The 17,571-nt window shown below is 43.7% G+C and overlaps 1 protein-coding gene across 2 annotated transcripts; it reads right to left on the bottom strand.

The window, feature by feature from the left end:
* Window positions 1-119: 119 nt before the first annotated feature.
* On the bottom strand, window positions 120-17,123 carry tkfc (triokinase/FMN cyclase). Of its 2 annotated transcripts, XM_080741763.1 has the most exons (17): window positions 16,909-17,123; window positions 14,281-14,470; window positions 13,693-13,797; window positions 13,287-13,474; window positions 11,206-11,284; window positions 9,975-10,064; window positions 8,837-8,871; window positions 8,371-8,455; window positions 7,946-8,035; window positions 7,595-7,711; window positions 6,966-7,085; window positions 6,231-6,368; window positions 5,234-5,340; window positions 4,533-4,639; window positions 2,888-2,921; window positions 2,335-2,427; window positions 120-695 (listed from the first exon to the last, which is right to left on the bottom strand). In XM_080741763.1, the coding sequence occupies exons 1-17, from the start codon at window positions 17,095-17,097 to the stop codon at window positions 537-539; spliced, it is 1,926 nt and encodes a 641-aa protein (XP_080597889.1). In that variant the 5' UTR covers window positions 17,098-17,123; the 3' UTR covers window positions 120-536. The 2 variants fall into 2 exon arrangements, with proteins under 2 accessions (XP_080597889.1, XP_080597890.1); XM_080741764.1 differs by lacking the exon at window positions 7,595-7,711.
* Window positions 17,124-17,571: the final 448 nt, after the last annotated feature.

The following is a 17,571-nucleotide window of genomic DNA, read 5'->3' on the forward strand; positions in this document are numbered from 1 at the left end:
TAGCCAAAAATAGCAATCTACAAGCTCACAACGCCTCGCGCTGAGAGGTGTTGTGAGCTTGTAGATCGGCTATTTTCGGCGAAGAGGTTTGGTGTAGAGAGGGAAAAGAGCACACCAAGTACAGAGTAAAAGGTCAAGTTTATTAGGTGACGGCTCAAGTGGTTAAATATCTGAAAACACAAATTGACATGAATCCAAAATACATTGATGATTGTGTTGTCAAACGATGAAACTCTATTGAATCTATGAAAAGGTTGTGGGGGTCCCTGCTTCATCTCTCTCTCAACTATGGGGTCCTTGGCCTGAAAACGTTGAAGACCCCTGATCTACAGTATGTATTGCCAATATATCAACCGTTAGACAATTACAATTAATACTGTTCTCAATGGATTTGTCTAACAATCCATAGTCACCGGTAATATGTGTATATGAACTGATTGATCCCTATATTAGCTTAATAACAAATCTCTATCCATCCAAACGCTAGCTGATGACATCAGTTTTGTGATAGGCCTACACCGCCCGTGGTTGCTAGGTTACTTCTGTGCACCGATTGTCGACAGCACAGCTCTGAAGATGGCGGCGATCGCCACGGCGCCCGGGTCCCGCAGGGTCACCCGCTCTTCGGCGATGTAGCTGGCTCTCCCTGCCCTCGCCGTGAGGTCAAGGGTAGACTCCGCTCCCAACTCGGCTTTCTGGAGAGTGAGTAATGTACATAATATACAATACAGAGTCATTCATTTTTTAAGCACTTTTAAAGCAATCATATTGCACAGATGAACATCATCCTGAGAGGATGTGATCATGAATATATCATGTATCATGTATGTATATATTATCTTATTTCAAACAACACAACACACTAGGCCTGGGGCGGTATGGACATTTTGTTACCGCGATTACCGTCTTCCCATTTACCGCCGGTACTGCGGTAATTACCGCACCCCCGTATCTATTAATTAAGGTTCGGCGATAAGCCAAAATATTGCAATCATCTTCCCAAAAGTCGCCTCTCCACAGTGGAGAGGCGACACAGCCTGACTGCCCGAGATATACTTCTCCGTACAGCACAGCGGGTCTGGCTTTCAAAGGAGCAGATCTACAAGCTCACACCACATCGCATCCGCGATGCGTTCTGAGCTTTTAGATCTGCACTGTCGGGTTACCATAGTAACGTAGGCTAGCTACTTGGGCTTTTCAGACACAAACAGCTATGTGAACAAACCAGAAGAGGAAGGGTAGTCAGATCGTGTACAGTGATTCTGTAAACTCACGTCACGTCTCAACTCTCAAATCACAGTGATTGAGTGCTGCTATATACAGGTTTTAGTTACAAGACTTGACAGAAAAGGTTATAAAATCGCCGACGCGCCGCTGGACGGAGCACAACGTGCGACGCGGTGGAGCTGGAGAAAGTAAAATAGTTTCATTTTCGGTTTTGTCCACGCGGCCCGCGCTCCGCCAGTAATCCGTATGAATAAAAAAAGATATGCCACAACACAAGGTATGTATTAACATCCTTGTGTCGAGTGGATTACAGAGAAAGTATATGCTGCATTGCTGCTCCGTCATAGAGTTGTGCTCCGTACTCTACTGCCCTGCGTGCACTGTGTGTGTGTGTGAGTGACGTATGTGGGCGGCTTCCAACGTGTGGTACACGGCCCAGAGCAGAGCGGCATGGAGCGCATGCGGTCCTCGCTTCTCCCCCGTTTTAAAACTCGCTCGTTCCCAATAAAAATAGCCAATTTTTTTGTCTTTTTTGACCGCGGTAAGGACCCTGACACCGCGGTAGGCCGCGGTATACCGCGATACGGCGGTACGGCGGTTACCGAACCCAGCCCTACAACACACCCAGTATTCCATCTAACTATTCATTTACCGAATGTCTGTCAAATTTGGAGATGACTGACATCACTGACTGACTACAAAACCCTAATTTGGAGATCACATCACAGACTGGCCTGGACACAGAACACCATATATGGGCATAAAAAAGAGCTAGACAGAGATCTCCATATAATGTATGGGCATGAAAGGGACACAGATAGACAGATACAATAGGTATTGCACAACTGGGCGTCAATGGTGACTATTCAGTCAGGCACTGGTCTGGGTTCTCCAACATTACTTCTGAGACTCCTCAGGGACATTCAATCCCTCATATACTGTGCATTCATATACTGTGCACACCCCTGGGCACAGGGCTAATTAAATGAAAGGAAAAAAACTCATAAAGTGTCTTAGTAAAATGTTGGAGTTCAAAAGCTACCAGAACAGCTTTGATTGAATTGGAATAAATTGCACAAGTCTTGGAAACCGGAACAAGTTACCTACCACCACAGCTGTTTGCAGTATCACAAGTTCACTGCCAGGTGGTGCTGTGGTTACTTTCATCAGCTCATCCACTGCAGGGCACAGAGCATCCAACTGATGGGAGATGAGAGAGAGACTTGATCTCATTGTCCACTTGAATTAATGTCGCCTATGTGTAAAAGTGCACTGTAACATGGAACAAGGGCTCTAAATGTAAATGCTGTAGTAATGTGTGGGATCAAATCAGATGAAAACATATGTTTTTGTGAATGGGTGATTGTAATGCTTATGCACATTCCAAGTAACGTGCTTTGGATAAAGGCACTTTTTAAATACACCATTCATTCATTTATTTTGATTGGAATTTGACTGAAATATCGGCTGAAACAACAAGCACTAAATGAATATGCAGGTCAGGAGTTACATAAGAAGTACCAATGCTCCAGCATGGACAAACCTCAGCAGTGTGTGTGTGTGTGTGTGTGTGTGTGTGTGTGTGTGTGTGTGTGTGTGTGTGTGTGTGTGTGTGTGAGCAAGCGAGCGAGCGCAATGGCACCGTGGACTGATCTCTTACCATTGTCCTGTCTCCAGGGTCTGCACCACCATATCTGAAAGACCGGTCAGGAAAGGTCAGTGTCAATAATAACACATTTGTAGTACTAAACTTGATAGGACATCAACTTTAATTTGTAAAAGGTCTGCCTATTCTAAAGCCGAATGCTTTTCATAAGTGTAAGCCTAACTCTAACCATAAAGCAACAATTAATCTTCTAACTATGTCCATTTCTCTACTTCTACTATACGTGTGTATAATAGTAGACAAGCAGAGACAGCCGACATTCTTTCTTTGTGAAGAACCAAAAGCGCTTTCACCCAAGACGGAAATAGCAAGACATGGCAATTCCGGTTTACTTCCCGTATCTGCGTGACTTGGGTGGACGCCACCCTGGGCAGAATATGACTTCCGGTTGGTTCTAGCGAAAGTGGCGGAAGTAGCTGCGTTTAACGGAAGTTACGTCATGCAGTGCGGGTCTGTTTACATTCCCGAACGAAACAAACACAAATAGATTGTAGCTCTTAATAGGTGTAACATTGTCAGAATCAATGTTTGTTTGTATATTGTTTATTGCGAGCGCAACCGACGGAGCGGGAGAAGTAGAACAGATATTCTTCAAGGGGGAATACGTTTGCAGGGACACCACACAGACAAAAATAATAATAATAAAAATAAAAAAAGACAACTTCCGGGAAAATTCACCTCCTCGAACTCTCTCTGCTTCATATCTTGACCAGGCTTTTCTCTTCACAGATGAGTAAGCCTGACTACACGAGGCTAGGTGATCACCTTTTTAGGAGGCGGAAGCAGGTTGGAGTATTCATTTTCATTTCCATCGGAGAGGGAATGTAAACACAGCTTCTGAACAATTCTTTAGCTCCATGGTCACTGAACTAAATATCGATCGTTCAGGGGTTAAAGCCAAAAAGAATCACAAGACTGATATTATTTTCAGACCATGTCCCAATATGTGATTTCTTGAAACATGGCATGTGCAGCGTACATATTTTATATATACATACATACTGTATATATAATTATATTATTATTTGTATTTATTTTTCTACTGAAGTTCTGAACTGCTTTCACTGAATGTATGTGTGCCAAAGATGCTTTATTTTATAGAAATATCTTCTGAAGTCCTGTTGTATTCTATTGCTTGTCTGGCCAATTCAAATACTCATATCTTGAAATTATAACTGCTTTTTAGTTTGGAGATCACTAGACTTTTTGACAACTTTGTCATTCACGCCGTGGCCATCGCTACACCTCCCCCTTATTTTATTTATTCATGTTTTTGCAGATCTGCACTGATCTCAGAAACAGACCCTATTTTATTTATTCATGTTTTTGCAGATCTGCACTGATCTCAGAAACAGACCCTATGGAATCCTCAAGACTGAAATCAGTCCCCAGGACTGAGAACTTTAACCCCTGCGATCGTTACAAGCCACACATTATTCCCAAAATGTTCATACTAAAATGGCTTTTTTTCTCAGAGACACAAATTAGGAGAAAATCGACTTCATTATCACCATTTCTCTGTCCCAGCAACACACACTCGCGGGATCTAGAACCAGAAAACAGACGTTCACACTCTAGTGGCTCCAACCAGGTTGCCCTATCTTGCTATATTGAACATTTTTGCTTTCACCAGTCATACCTCCGCATGGCCTGGGTCCCAGCATGCACTGCGTTGGCCCAGGCTACTGCGTTGCTCCGCCCCTCAGTGAGATGACCAGCTGCTGCTGTCAGGAAGAGACTGTACAACTGAAGACAGAGAAATAAATGTGTATGAGTGTATTGCGTTTGTATTGCAGTGTACTGTACATAGGGGTGGGTGATATGGAAAAATACAATATCGCGATCTTTTTCCAAGCTGTATCACGATACACAATCTTATCACAATTCTTTTTCATGTTGGTTTTTATGGTTATTTTTCAAGTTACAGTTAAAGGTGATACACCATGAAATGTCACTTTTCCTATTTTAAAACCTTTTTTTGGGGTCCCACTAGCACCTTCTATCCTCACAAAGTCCCATTTCTGACCATTGTGTCTTTCTCTGGTTTTGGGAAGGCGGAGGTTAAAAGCATCCCACTTGTTCTCAAAACAGGCTGTCCAGATTTGCTGCCGTCGCTGACGTCAGCGACGGCCGTTTTTGAAGAAAACAATGCTCCCTGAGAGCCATTCAAAAATGAGAGAGGCTCTCTATTCAGGAGTGGTAATTTAGCATCAAACCTTTTGAAAAACGTTTTTGGGACATAAACAATATGACATAAATACCTTTTAAATGCATGGTGTATCACCTTTAAGAGTACAACCTCCTATAACCCTATTACCCCACGGCCTATAACCTACTCACTGCTCCAGATGACCCGCCCATCTTCTCCTCCACCAATCCAGCGAGGACAGACAGCAGTTTCCCCGGGCAACCAGGAACCACCTGACTCTGGAGCCACTGCTGAATAGCTGAGAGCAAAATATTTCAAATGACTAACAAGTTAAAAAAAGACTCATGCCCTTCCATATTGTGTGTGTGTGTACAGTTCAAAGTAACATAATATAATTACATTTTGTGGCAATTCTATTCTATTACGATTCACCTGATTCACCAACGATTCAATTTGAGTCTAGGATGCATAGGGGGCGGCAGTGGCTCAGGGGTAGAGAAACCGTCATTAGAACACGGAGGGTTCCCGAAGGGTTCCCAGTTCGATCCTGGGCTCCCCAGAGTTGGTGTCGAAGAGGCGTTATTATGATTCACACCACAGCTCCAGGAAAACCCCGCCCATGGAAGCTTTTGATTGGCTGAACCGGAGCTAGGGAGCACTTCTTTTGCACCGTGCGGAGGTGCCGGGTGGGAGGACCACCTAAACTATGCCTAACTCTAACCCTAACCTTAACCTCAGTAAAACTATGCCTAACTCTAACCCTAACCTCAGTAAAACTATGCCTAACCCTAACCCTAACCTCAGTAAAACTATGCCTAAACCTAACCTGCCGACGCTGGTCAAACGAAACGAGCGGCTCCGCCTGGAGCTGTGGTGTGAATCATAATAACGCGTCGAAGAGTGCTTGAGCAAGACTCTGAACCCCTGGCCTAGTTGCTCCCGGTGAGCTGTTTGGTGCCTTGCATGGTTTCTTCTGCCATCGGTGTGTGAATGGGAGAATGTAATGCACAATCTCTGTAAAGCGCTTTGGATAAAGGCGCTATATAAATGCACCATTTACCAATTATTTCATACTTTGACATGATGTTGCAAACTATTATGGTTGTCGGCACACTAACCATTAACCCTCCCGTCACTACTTAATTGATCTTTGTTTTGTGTGTGCAGTGCACATTGCTTGACCTTCACCTTTAGCGGCCTGTGCGTGGGTGTTCCCACAATCTCCGTCCCCAGAAGCGCGGTCCAGGGAGTTGAGTTCCTCCTGGTGCTGTAACAGAGTGGAACAGACCGCCTCTAGACACCTACGCATCACAGGGCTCAGGCTACCTGGACAGCAAATGAAACACACCTGCAGATGAACACTATCACCTGACAGACCATACTGTATATTCGCGCTAGAAAAGCAATAATGTGAAAACTGAGAACAGCTGAAAGTGACACAAAGACACAAACATCATATTTTGTTTGTCTGCCTAAGCTACTTCAGTCAATTCGGGAAGTAAATATAAATCAAATAACTTATTTTCAAAACTGCGATTAAATATGTAGTATGACCAAATAATACATATGAAATAATGCATATCATGTGTTATTCATAAATGGTAAATGGTGCATTTATATAGCGCTTTTATCCAAAGCGCTTTACATAGATTGTGCATTACATTCACCCATTCACACACACGTTCATACACCGGTGGCGGAGGAAACCATGCAAGGCACCAACCTACTCACCGGGAGCAATTAGGGGTTCAGAGTCTTGCTCAAGGACCCTTCGACATGAACTCAGGGGGAGCCCGGATTCGAACAGGGAACCCTTCGTGCTCTAATAATGGTTTCTCTACCCCTGAGCTATGCCGCCCCCTGATTCATTATTCATTATACTCATAAAGCTGAGTATAATCTCAGAGAAACAGAGTGACTGACCTTCGGTGTGTGTTTGGTCCTGAGGTCGTGTGCCCAGAGCTGGAGCTTCCACGGTGCAGTTACGCTCACTCACACACACCCTGCTGAGGGTTGGCCATGCTGGAGCACTGCAACCAGCATCTAGACAGGAGAGGAAGGGGAGAGGATGTATATACAGTACAATTTGTTTTTTCTTTTTGTGAAACAGTGTGAAAAGACAGCTGTTCTACATACAGCCAACCAGATGAAGAAATCATAGACTGAGGCTTTAGCTTTTGCTTTATGAAATATCCGAGACCATTAGGGTTTTATGGAAGATGCTTCTGAACATATTGCTAGTTTGACCACGTCAAATGCTCTAATCCTTTTTCAAAACAGCGTCGCAAGAGCTTGCAGATGGGACATTTTCACAGCGAAATCCAAATTACCAAAATCAGCTGTGGCGACTGAGAACTTAATCCATGGGATTCTGGGATGGTGGTTCGGAAGACGAGGGGGCACTTCTAGCGAACATCTTTGTAACTCCTTGTCCAGCGTATCAACAGACTAGAGTGACAGCGCAGCCATGGCTGACTGCGCCCTCTGCAGGTGAGTGCTCAGGAAAACGCTCTGTAGTCTATAGTGTGTATGCTGTGCATGCTTGTTCTTACCAAACAGTCTCAGTGTTTCATGGTCAACTTTCATCAGCGTCAGCGACACTCCAGCCATCTCCAGTGACGTCATAAAAGAACCCGACATCACCCTGGCAACCACAACACCGCGACCCTCTGTAACCATAGAGATGGCCAATCACACGTCACATCACATCATAATGACAGGAACAACTAGACTGCACTCTGTCGAGGGGCCAACTTGCACCTTATGCACTCGTGGCCATGTACAGTATGTCCTACATGTGCAGAGCGCGCTTTGTTAAACCATAAAGCCTTTGATGTGATGGAAGCACACTTATGTGTGTATGCACGCATACACACACACCACACATATGCACGGACGCTTACCCAGGCAGTTGAGAACAGCTCTGGTAACCACGGCCATCTCTAGACAGGACAGAGCTCCAAGATTGTTCACACACACCACTACACTGTCACCTGGGGAGAGAGAGAACACACACACACACACACACACACACACACACACACACACACACACACACACACACACACACACACACACACACACACACACACACACACACACACACACACACACACACACACACACACACACACACAAATATGAAGAACCGATAGGATGCTATTTTCACAGATAAATATTGTGAAAATAGCTGATCTATAGATCGGCAAAGCCGATACCGATCAAAGCTTTTAAAAAATAGCAGATCTACAAGCTCACAACGCGGCACTCGGCCGCGATGTGAGCTTGTATATCTGCTATTTTTCCCCCCCTTGACGCCCCTGCATACCTGACTTCAGTGACAGATGTGACTGGCTGTCAGGGTTGGTCATGTGATCCACCATGGTTTTCACCACCTCATCAGTAGATGACAGCTGAGTGATAGAAAAAGTCAATATACATTTGAACTTGCAATAATAATAAAAGAAAGGTTGGTACTCCTGAACTGGTAGCGATTCCAACATGCTGATTTTGGAGTTTAATGCCTAACATACATATTTATACCTTGAAATCATACATTTAGCTCGACTATGGCTTTGCTCTGGCTGTTCTCAAAATGCATCATGGGTATGTATGATTCCACTGGTTCAGGACCTACCACTAAGGAAAATACTTGTATGTGATGTGCATGTAAGCCTATTTTAGCCTGTGAGTGATATTTTGTAAATGTATGCTTTCTCATGCCAATTAAGCTCCTTTGAATTGAATTGAATTGAATTGAATTGAGGGGCTCTAGTTTTGGGGTGAAAACCTACCTTTGATCGCTTTACGCCTGGTTCACCATGGATACCTGATAAGTGGGAGGGAACACAGCTGTCATTTGAACCAGATAAGAGTATAAACTAGGGAATCTTTTTTTTTTTTTTTAAGATTTGTTTTTGGGCTTTTTATGCCTTTATTGACAGGACAGTAGACTGACAGGAAATGGGGAGAGAGATGGGGAATGACATGCGGCAAAGGTCGTCCGGATCGGGAATCGAACCGGCGACGCCAGCAGGCATCATAGCCTAGTATGTGGTATGCGCCTTGACCACCAGGCCAGCGGGCGCCCCTAAACTAGGGAATCTTTAATTCCCTTAAATACTTTGAGCAGTGTAGATGATAATTTATTATTAGGATCAATTTGCGCTAAATGGAAGTGGGGAGGAGGCTTCACATCTGCTTGCTTTATATTTTACTCAAGATCAGAGCGTCCCTGTCCCAGACTGGATGACCGGAAGCATTTGAAAATTGTGGGAGGCATCAGTTCTATGGATGAAAATTGTATGAATTGTGTAAATCTGTTGGACTCCCTTGAAAAACGAGATGGTACATCTCAAGGGATTATTCATAATAAAGATAATTTCAATATATCAGTCTGGCCATGCAAGACTAATACATTGTTCTTTTTTCATTATTCCCCATAATAAATGTCGCACCAAATTCTGGGTCCTCGGTACAAGGATTCACTGTGTTATTTTGTGCTTAAAAATAGCAGATATACAAGCTCAGTTAGCTCACAGCGTGATACTTTTGAAAAATCTAGAAAAGTCTTTGAAGGTTTTTTGAAAAACCTGTTTCTATGTCAGTGCTCAAACCTTTTCGTGTGAAGGATCCCCAAAATTATATGTATTTGGCCACGGACCCCCATCTCAAAATATTTAGTTCCAGGGACCCCCCCAGAAGCAAAATTTGAGTTACAAATGTTCGCTTAAAAATACATATATTCAAAGATTTGCACACATTTTCATGACGTCTCAAAAATAGCAGATATACAAGTGCCGCGCTGCGAGCTTGTAGATAGCTAAAGCATAAAATAATGAAGGCCCCCTCAACCTTGGGCCCTAGTAACTCTGTCCCACTTCCCCCCCATTGTGACACCCCTGCATCCATCCCTCCCCTCCTCGCTCTCACCCAGTCCCAGCTCCATGTCTCCGGGCGGCAGGTCAAATGAGGGCACACATCCAGGAACACTGCAGGAAGACAGACTCACTCCCAGAGTACCTGCAGGATAGAGAACACACAATGAAAAACGCAGGCACACATTCACACAAACATCCTGTGTAATAAGCGTAGAATACATGAGGGATGAAGAGCTTGCCTTGTTACTTTATTCAAACAAAACTAGTTAAAATAAGTGACGTGTGGAACGCTCAGACCATCATCAGTAACACATTACATTAGTAGATGACATAGATCAGTGTGTGAGAGACGACATGAGACTAATTGCATAGCACTGCTGAAATGGCTGTTTCATATAAGACACCAAAAGCATCTTAATTTGCATCTTATCTGCATTTTGGTTTTATCAATAACACCAGTAAGACTCCCTAATCGGGAGATAAGCGACCGTAGGTGGCTTATCTCCACAAATAGGGCAAACATTTGTTTTTCCAAAATCTTCCTGATCCATGTTGATGACATGAGTGTAGACATGCTGTGTAGTGATATTCGTGACTTTAGGGCAAAAACTGTAGGAGCAGTGTCCAAAAATGTGTTTTAAAAATCGGCCTGAAGGTGGCGCTGGAATAGGGCCATGTGAGAAATGAGGACGCTCCTAGCCCGAGTTACGGCATTTTATGTGCGCTGCAGTGGCAGGGGGTCCTCCACTGGGGGCGCCACCACTTTTGCATCCGTTCTGGAGCACCAGGAGTCGGTGGTCCCCGGGAATTCACCGTGAGCAGCCCCGTTGCGGTGGTCATTTGGTCATTTTTGCACATTTGGTCCTTTTTTACATCTGGGGCTCCGGGGGTCCTTGGAGGTTGTAGTTTGGCAGGCAAGGAGTGTGTGTGCAAAATCTGGCATGGATCGGGTCAACGGTTGCGGAGATATGCGCAGGGAAAAAGTGTGACGTGTGACCACATTCGGTCATTTTTTACCCCAGGGACCCGGGGGTCCCTGGGGCTCCGGGGGTCCTTGGAGGTTGTAGTTTGGCAGTCAAGGAGTGTGTGTGCAAAATCTGGCATGGATCGGGTCAACGGTTGCGGAGATATGAGCAGGGCAAAAGTGTGACTGACTGACTGACTCACTCACTCACCCACGGACAGCCGGTGGAGGTTTCTACAGTAAGTAGCTCCCTACGGTCGCAATCATATTGATATTTTTCTTTAAGCACTAATGTACGTAGGGTCATTTATTAACTCACCAATCCCCTTCAAGGCCTCTGTCATCCTGGAGACGATCTTTTTCAATGCACAGCCATTCTGTGCCATTGCACCTGCCAGCTAAAATACAAACCACATACAGTATAGTGACGTTTATTTCAAAACAATGGAGTGAATATAGAATTTACTGTATGGACAGTGATTTTCCCCCTTCAAAGAGACAAACAGTTTTCCTCTCAACATTTATACAGGACAATAGGGCTGCAATTATCGAACATCTTCTTAGCGGTTATTTCTATCGATTGCTGTTTCGATTAAAGGAGCCTGAAACCCCGCCTCTGTGTTCATTTTATCAGAATTCAGATTATGAAAAGAAATCTAAAATGTAGTTGTGTAGTTCTGTTGTTGTGAGGCGAGGGGGCGGAGTAATGCGTGCATATCATTATATTCTGAAAGTAGCCACACAGACTGAGCTGTCTGCACTTGCTGTTAGCATTTCGGAAACCATAATTAAAACAAGGCACTGCAGGTGGAAAAAGGATAAAGATTTTGCATATATTCCGTATATATATACACTGGTAAAAATGTGCAAGTCTTTTACTAACAAGCCGTCTAAGGGCCGTATCCATGATTTTAACTTTCTCCACCCGTGCTATGTGGACTGTTTACCGCACGCCATGCTGTCTAATCCGCGGGGACAACCGGAGGGATGGACGCTAGCAGGGGTTGACACTAAGGTCTCAGAGGCAAGTACAGGTCATGTTCTACTTGCCCGAAGGTAATGCCCACTTGCCCGAAAAGTAAATCGTCCATTATAAAATGATAGGTACGATTTTAATTACCGCTCAATTTAACACTTATTTCTTTACTTTCTGGGGCTGTGCGATAAAATGTCATACCTCAATACCTCCAAATCCAAATACCAAATACTTTGGCTATGATTGAATCTGTCTATGGTTTCACAGTTTCACACTTGTTATTTTATATTTTTTAAATGTAGCAACAGTAAAAACAGCACATTATAGGTAAATAGTGCTCTTATTTTACATTCCACAGACCAGAAGACACAGCGCACTGGCCACGTTCAGGTGTTTAGACAGATATCTCGTGTTGTGTTTATAGACATTTGTGTCCCCTCTCAAATGAGCACTTGCCCCGTCGGGCAACCTGAAAGCCAACTTCACCTGCCCTGACGTTTTATTTACCTGCCGGGGGCAGGTGGGCAAGCCTTAGTGTCAATGCCTGAGCACTGTCGGCTATTTTCTGTGTGTCCGTGTGTGTGTTTGTGTGGTGACAGTGAGCGCACACACAACGTTCACATGCACAGAACATAGCTGATTTACAAGCTCACAACGCGTCGCGAAAGCGACACGGCATGTAAACACGGTGGCGAGACAACAAGCCATGGCTAAAATACTCAAATTAAATATATCCGACTAAAACCATTGCAAATACTATACCCTAAACTATACCCTAAAGTCCGACTTGTGAAAGAGAACCAGGAAACAGACAGTCACTACAAAGTGACTGCGGGTGCTTCTCTCTGGTCAGAAAGTGCAGTGTGATACAAATCTATATAAAACAAACATTAATATTAATTATAAGCCATGTCACGCCGAACTAATGGAATGCAGTGAGCAAATATGTAATGAGTAGCGCCAAATATGTCTTTTCTACCCAGAAACTGGAAGTACACAGAAATAGCTACAGAGACAGCAGAAAGTTCTGAATCCACAAGCATATGGGCAAATTGAACCATTATCATTGCTATCATTGCTCCCTATCACAACTCATTTATATAATACATATTTATAGAAAAAGTGATTTTGGGTTTCATGCAGCTTTAACAGAATAATCGAGAAGCTGTTAATAATAATGTTAACCCTTTGGGGTCTGACATTTTGTTTTAAAATACAAAATGACTTTCTGCAGCGGTGCCAAATCTCCATATATTACAAATAAAAACATTGAATGTTGAATGCCTTAGAGTGGAAAGTTTAATTTACATTTCTACAGTTATGTATTTAATGGAACTCTTAAGAATGGTAAATTAATTAAAGTTAAAAAAGAAAAGAAAAAGAAAAGATGTATTTACTTTACTTGCCTATAAACCAAAGCTTACCTTGTGTATGAATACGGTTCCACACAGGCCACGCCTCCCTGCCTTGCTGGGGCGGTCAAACGAACAGTCATCGGCGACTATCACCATGTCAACGGAGACGCCCTGGCTACGGGCCTGCTCAGCAGCCAATCCAAAGTTGAGACGGTCGCCAGTGTAGTTTTTAACGATGAGAAGGACCCCCAACGCGCCTGGGAGAAGAGGGTTGATTTTATCCAACTATTATAATTTCAAGGACCCCAATCTGGCTACGGACAGACCCAGTATAAAGCCCTGGGAGACCCTGGTCTTGAAAGGGGTTTAAGTGGTTCATTAAAATATTGAAGAACTTTTTACACCAACTGACATACAAAGTATGAAAAATTTACAAAAGAATAGGTCGCACACGCATGCACACACAGTACTATACCTGCGTTGTGCAGATACAGTATGGCAGCTAGGATACTGGCAGGAGGTGGAGAGGCAAAGACCCCTCCTGCTACAGCTGCTGACAGCATACCTTTACCTATATACCCTATAGACAGACAGAAAGAAGAATTAGAGCGCACCAAAAGCAGATTATATAGCAAGAACATATAAACAAGTCACTCTGTCTGTTGGTTTCATGAACCATTGGATGTCTTAATAATCTTGAGAGGCAGGTCATAGTAATAGGCCAAAAGTTTCAAATGTTGCACTAAAATGACGTTGTGACAGCGCTAGAGACGCTGCTGTGGGCGTTGTTTTGCATATTAATTACATAATACCGGTTTAAACCATTAAATCCGGGAAAACTTCTGTGTTATTTTAGATTTTAGCGCTGGCTATACAAAAATAACAGATATACAAGCTGCTTGTATCTGCTATTTTCGAACATTCTTGAAAAATCTTGGAAAGAGTTTGACAAATGTTGAATAATTTTGAATTACGATAAAAGTCTTGGAACTGCTGATTCAGAAGGCATTTGTAGAATCGTCCGCAGGCCTTAAATGGGTCAATAGCAGCGTAGTTAGTATACCTGCATGTGCTGGCTCATGTCCCGAGCCCCCCCCAGACACCAGGGCCACTTTGCCTCTGAGCGCGTCCAGGTCGGAGCGCACCACCACCCTGTGTCCCCTCAGTAAGGACAGGCTTCCGCTGGCCCTCACCACGCCTTCCAGAGCCTCGTCCACACAGCTGTCCACACAGTTCAGCAGCTTCTTCTGTGGCTGAGGAGGAAGAGGAGATGGGAGAAGGAGATCTAAAGCGGTGGTTCTCAAACTTTTTTGAGTCATGGACCCTCAAATTGACACTTATTAGCCCTTCAAATTAACACCCATTTGAAAAAATATGCCACGAATACCCATGAGAAGGTTTTTTTACGACTCTATAGCAGTCATTCTCAACCATTTTAATTTCAAGGACCCCCGGTTTGCCATGCATTACATTACAAACCTTAATGTTATTTCTATCTCTGAGACCCTAATGCTGCATTCACACTGAGAGAAGCCAAGCTAATGGTTTGCTTGGTAATTCAATGTAATCTCTATGAAAACCAGCTTTAAAAATGTCCAAGCTTTTTGTTCCAACTTGGACATTTTAAAAGCTGGTTTGCATGGAGAATACATTGAATTGCCAAGCAAACCATTAGCTTTGCTTCTCTGTATGTGAATGAGGCATAATGATATTGTAAAATCAATGTTAATTTAACTGTGAGTGTACAAATGGAACCAAAAGGGCCAGTTTCGTTCCATTAGTACACTCCCAAGGTTACATACCCATAAGGGTCCATTTGGTTTTTAACTATCATTTGCTGGGGACCCCCTGGAACTCCGACAAGGACCCGTGTGGGTCCCCCAGAACCCACCTTGAGAAGTTGAACCAATGATTTAAAGCCACAAGCAGTAAACCATCATGCCCTACCCAGTGTTTGATCCTGGCATGGGACAACATACAAACTTCTACCCCTCTTTCCAGTGGTTGGAAGAAGTACTGACACGAATAAATGTGTAGTTACTTTCCAACACTGCCTCTTTGAACAGGGGAACCCTGCTTGTCCAAGTTAGATATTGTCTTATGAGCTCCAGGAAGGACAATGACTGCAGATGTGCTAGTCAAATACATAGCCTATCAAGGTTGGTTTGTAATATGAAACATTTTTAATAATTGAAAATAAGCTCTGCATGCAGCTGTTTGACTGTGATATTACATATACATTTCATGTATTGTATTCAATATAATAGATGCCTTCATTTGTTTGTGACCCGGTGCCATGGCATTAGTCGCAAGCTGTGTACACCCAATAATTAATTGCTGTGAGGAACACAATTAAAGAAAGAAAACGTGTGTTAATAGTGACATATATTTTTGGGGTCCACAATTGACAGGTGCATTGAGGTTTGTGCGGAGTCGCCGGGGTAGCCATAGTAATTAATTACACCTGTCATGTGCCTGCATTAAATGTGCTAACTGGAGAAATGTCATATGGTCTGTGTGAGATTTATTTGACTCTCACGTTTTCTGCCAGAACTTTATCTAATTGATATATGAAATTAGATGACAATAGCTGACCGCAAGTTGAACTCACTGGCACCGCTGTAATAGGCCTACAGTAGTAGGCCTACATACAATATAACTCTATGCCTACAGGCTACATACCAGTGGTTCTCAAACTTTAAAATGTGAAGGTCTCCCCTAACTTTGACAGTGTACAAATGGATCCAAATGGATGGATCCATTTGTACATTGTCAAAGTTACAGACTTGTAAGGGCCACTTTAGACTAGCCTGATTTCAGACTCTACGCTGAGAAGCAGTCCAATCAGAGTGGGCGGGTCTATTGGCTGGAGCCAGGCAAACTTTAGACCCCCATACAGAAACACTGACTCCAAGTCCCTGAAATCCACTTTGAGAACGACTGACATATACAGCTACTCTAGGGCTACTTGTTCTTTGTGTCAATCTATAAAGCAGCTTGCTTTAGTAATATACATCATGTGTCGCTTTGTGAACTGTCCCTTGACGAAATCTGCAAATTATTTTGAAACAGTGAACATAAGTAAAACCTTGGATCAGATTGCCATAGCGGCCATTTCTTGGGTCAAAACACGGGAGAGTGTTTTCTGCTGGTGTTTCAGTCGGAGTGTATCAAAGGGTGCGTTCAGAAATGCGCACCGGGTCTGGGTTAGGCATAATTTTACTGAGGTTTAGGCACTCACTACACTGAGCACACACCCGGTGCGCATTTCCGAACGCAACCTTTGATACACTCGGACTGAAACACCAGCAGAAAACACTCTGCCGGGCTGCCACATGTAGATATACATGCTCACAACGCCTTGCAATGTGAGCATGTAGATCAGCTATTTTCACAATTTCTGCCTCGAATATTTGACAATTGGTGCGGTGATTCGATCAGAGAGGACATGCGCTTGTTAATTTAAATGCATTCCTGCAGCTGTGTGCGTAAATGCGCGCAGCGTCCCTCACACGAGAGAGAGAGAGAGAGAGAGAGAGAGAGAGAGAGAGAGAGAGAGAGAGAGAGAGAGAGAGAGAGAGAGAGGAGTTTTCATGCTTCTGAGCTTCCCCACTTGACTTGAAATAAACCTTCCTATCGCGTGTGCATCACTAAATATTCCGTTTCTTTTGGTCAGTGCCCTCATTCCTACCACGATCCGTTCAGTTTCTGGGCTAGTCGTGGGATCATTTGTCCTCTTTCTTTTGTTGTCAAGTCCTCGTTTATCTTCCTCACTTAGAATTTCTCGCACTAGATCCTCCGACTCCGACTCCATCATCTCTCCAAGAGAAAGATCTGCTAAGGGAGGTGACTCCACGCCTGCAGCCATACCCGTCTCCATCTCTCCCCCACTCGACCCAGCACACCACACTTCCTTTGCACGCTGGTTCCTTCCGTTCCGTTCGGCCACGCCCACCTGCTTCGTCTACTCGTCATCCCATAGTCTGGAGGGACGGCAGGGGGAGCTGCGTTGCTAGGAAACAGCTCGGGTCCAAGGTTATGTGAGGTCAAGACACCCGTTTTTCTTATTTTTCCCCTTTTTTAAACATTTTTACTCTGTTGCCTTGTTTTGATCCGTATAGCACTTTGGTTAACCTTTGTCATTTTAAATGTACTTTAGACAAGTTGAGACAAGTTGAGTTGATGTCACAATCACTGCAACAGGAAATGATGTTTTGCAGTCAAGTGTGTAATGGTGTAATGGGTTGTCAACAGAATCTGGTCAGGACAGCTGCGGGCTGCATTAAAATAACCATATTAATCTCTCTGTTCAATTCAGTTACTCTTGTGTGTTACAGTCGGGATGGAGCTCCAT

This window comes from Nannobrachium achirus, assembly GCF_963921795.1.
Source record: "Nannobrachium achirus genome assembly, chromosome: 14".
Taxonomy (NCBI): domain Eukaryota; kingdom Metazoa; phylum Chordata; class Actinopteri; order Myctophiformes; family Myctophidae; genus Nannobrachium; species Nannobrachium achirus.

What these genes read in the sequence shown, in the direction of transcription:
- tkfc (XM_080741763.1), bottom strand. Translation starts at nt 17,097, where the DNA reads ATGGAGACGGGTATGGCTGCAGGCGTGGAGTCACCTCCCTTAGCAGAT. An exon ending in CAGAAACTGAACGGATCGTG is followed by an intron (nt 14,471 to 16,908) that starts GTAGGAATGAGG and finishes CTTCCTCCTCAG; the next exon opens with CCACAGAAGAAGCTGCTGAA. An exon ending in GGGACCCAGGCCATGCGGAG is followed by an intron (nt 2,922 to 4,532) that starts GTATGACTGGTG and finishes CCGGTCTTTCAG; the next exon opens with ATATGGTGGTGCAGACCCTG.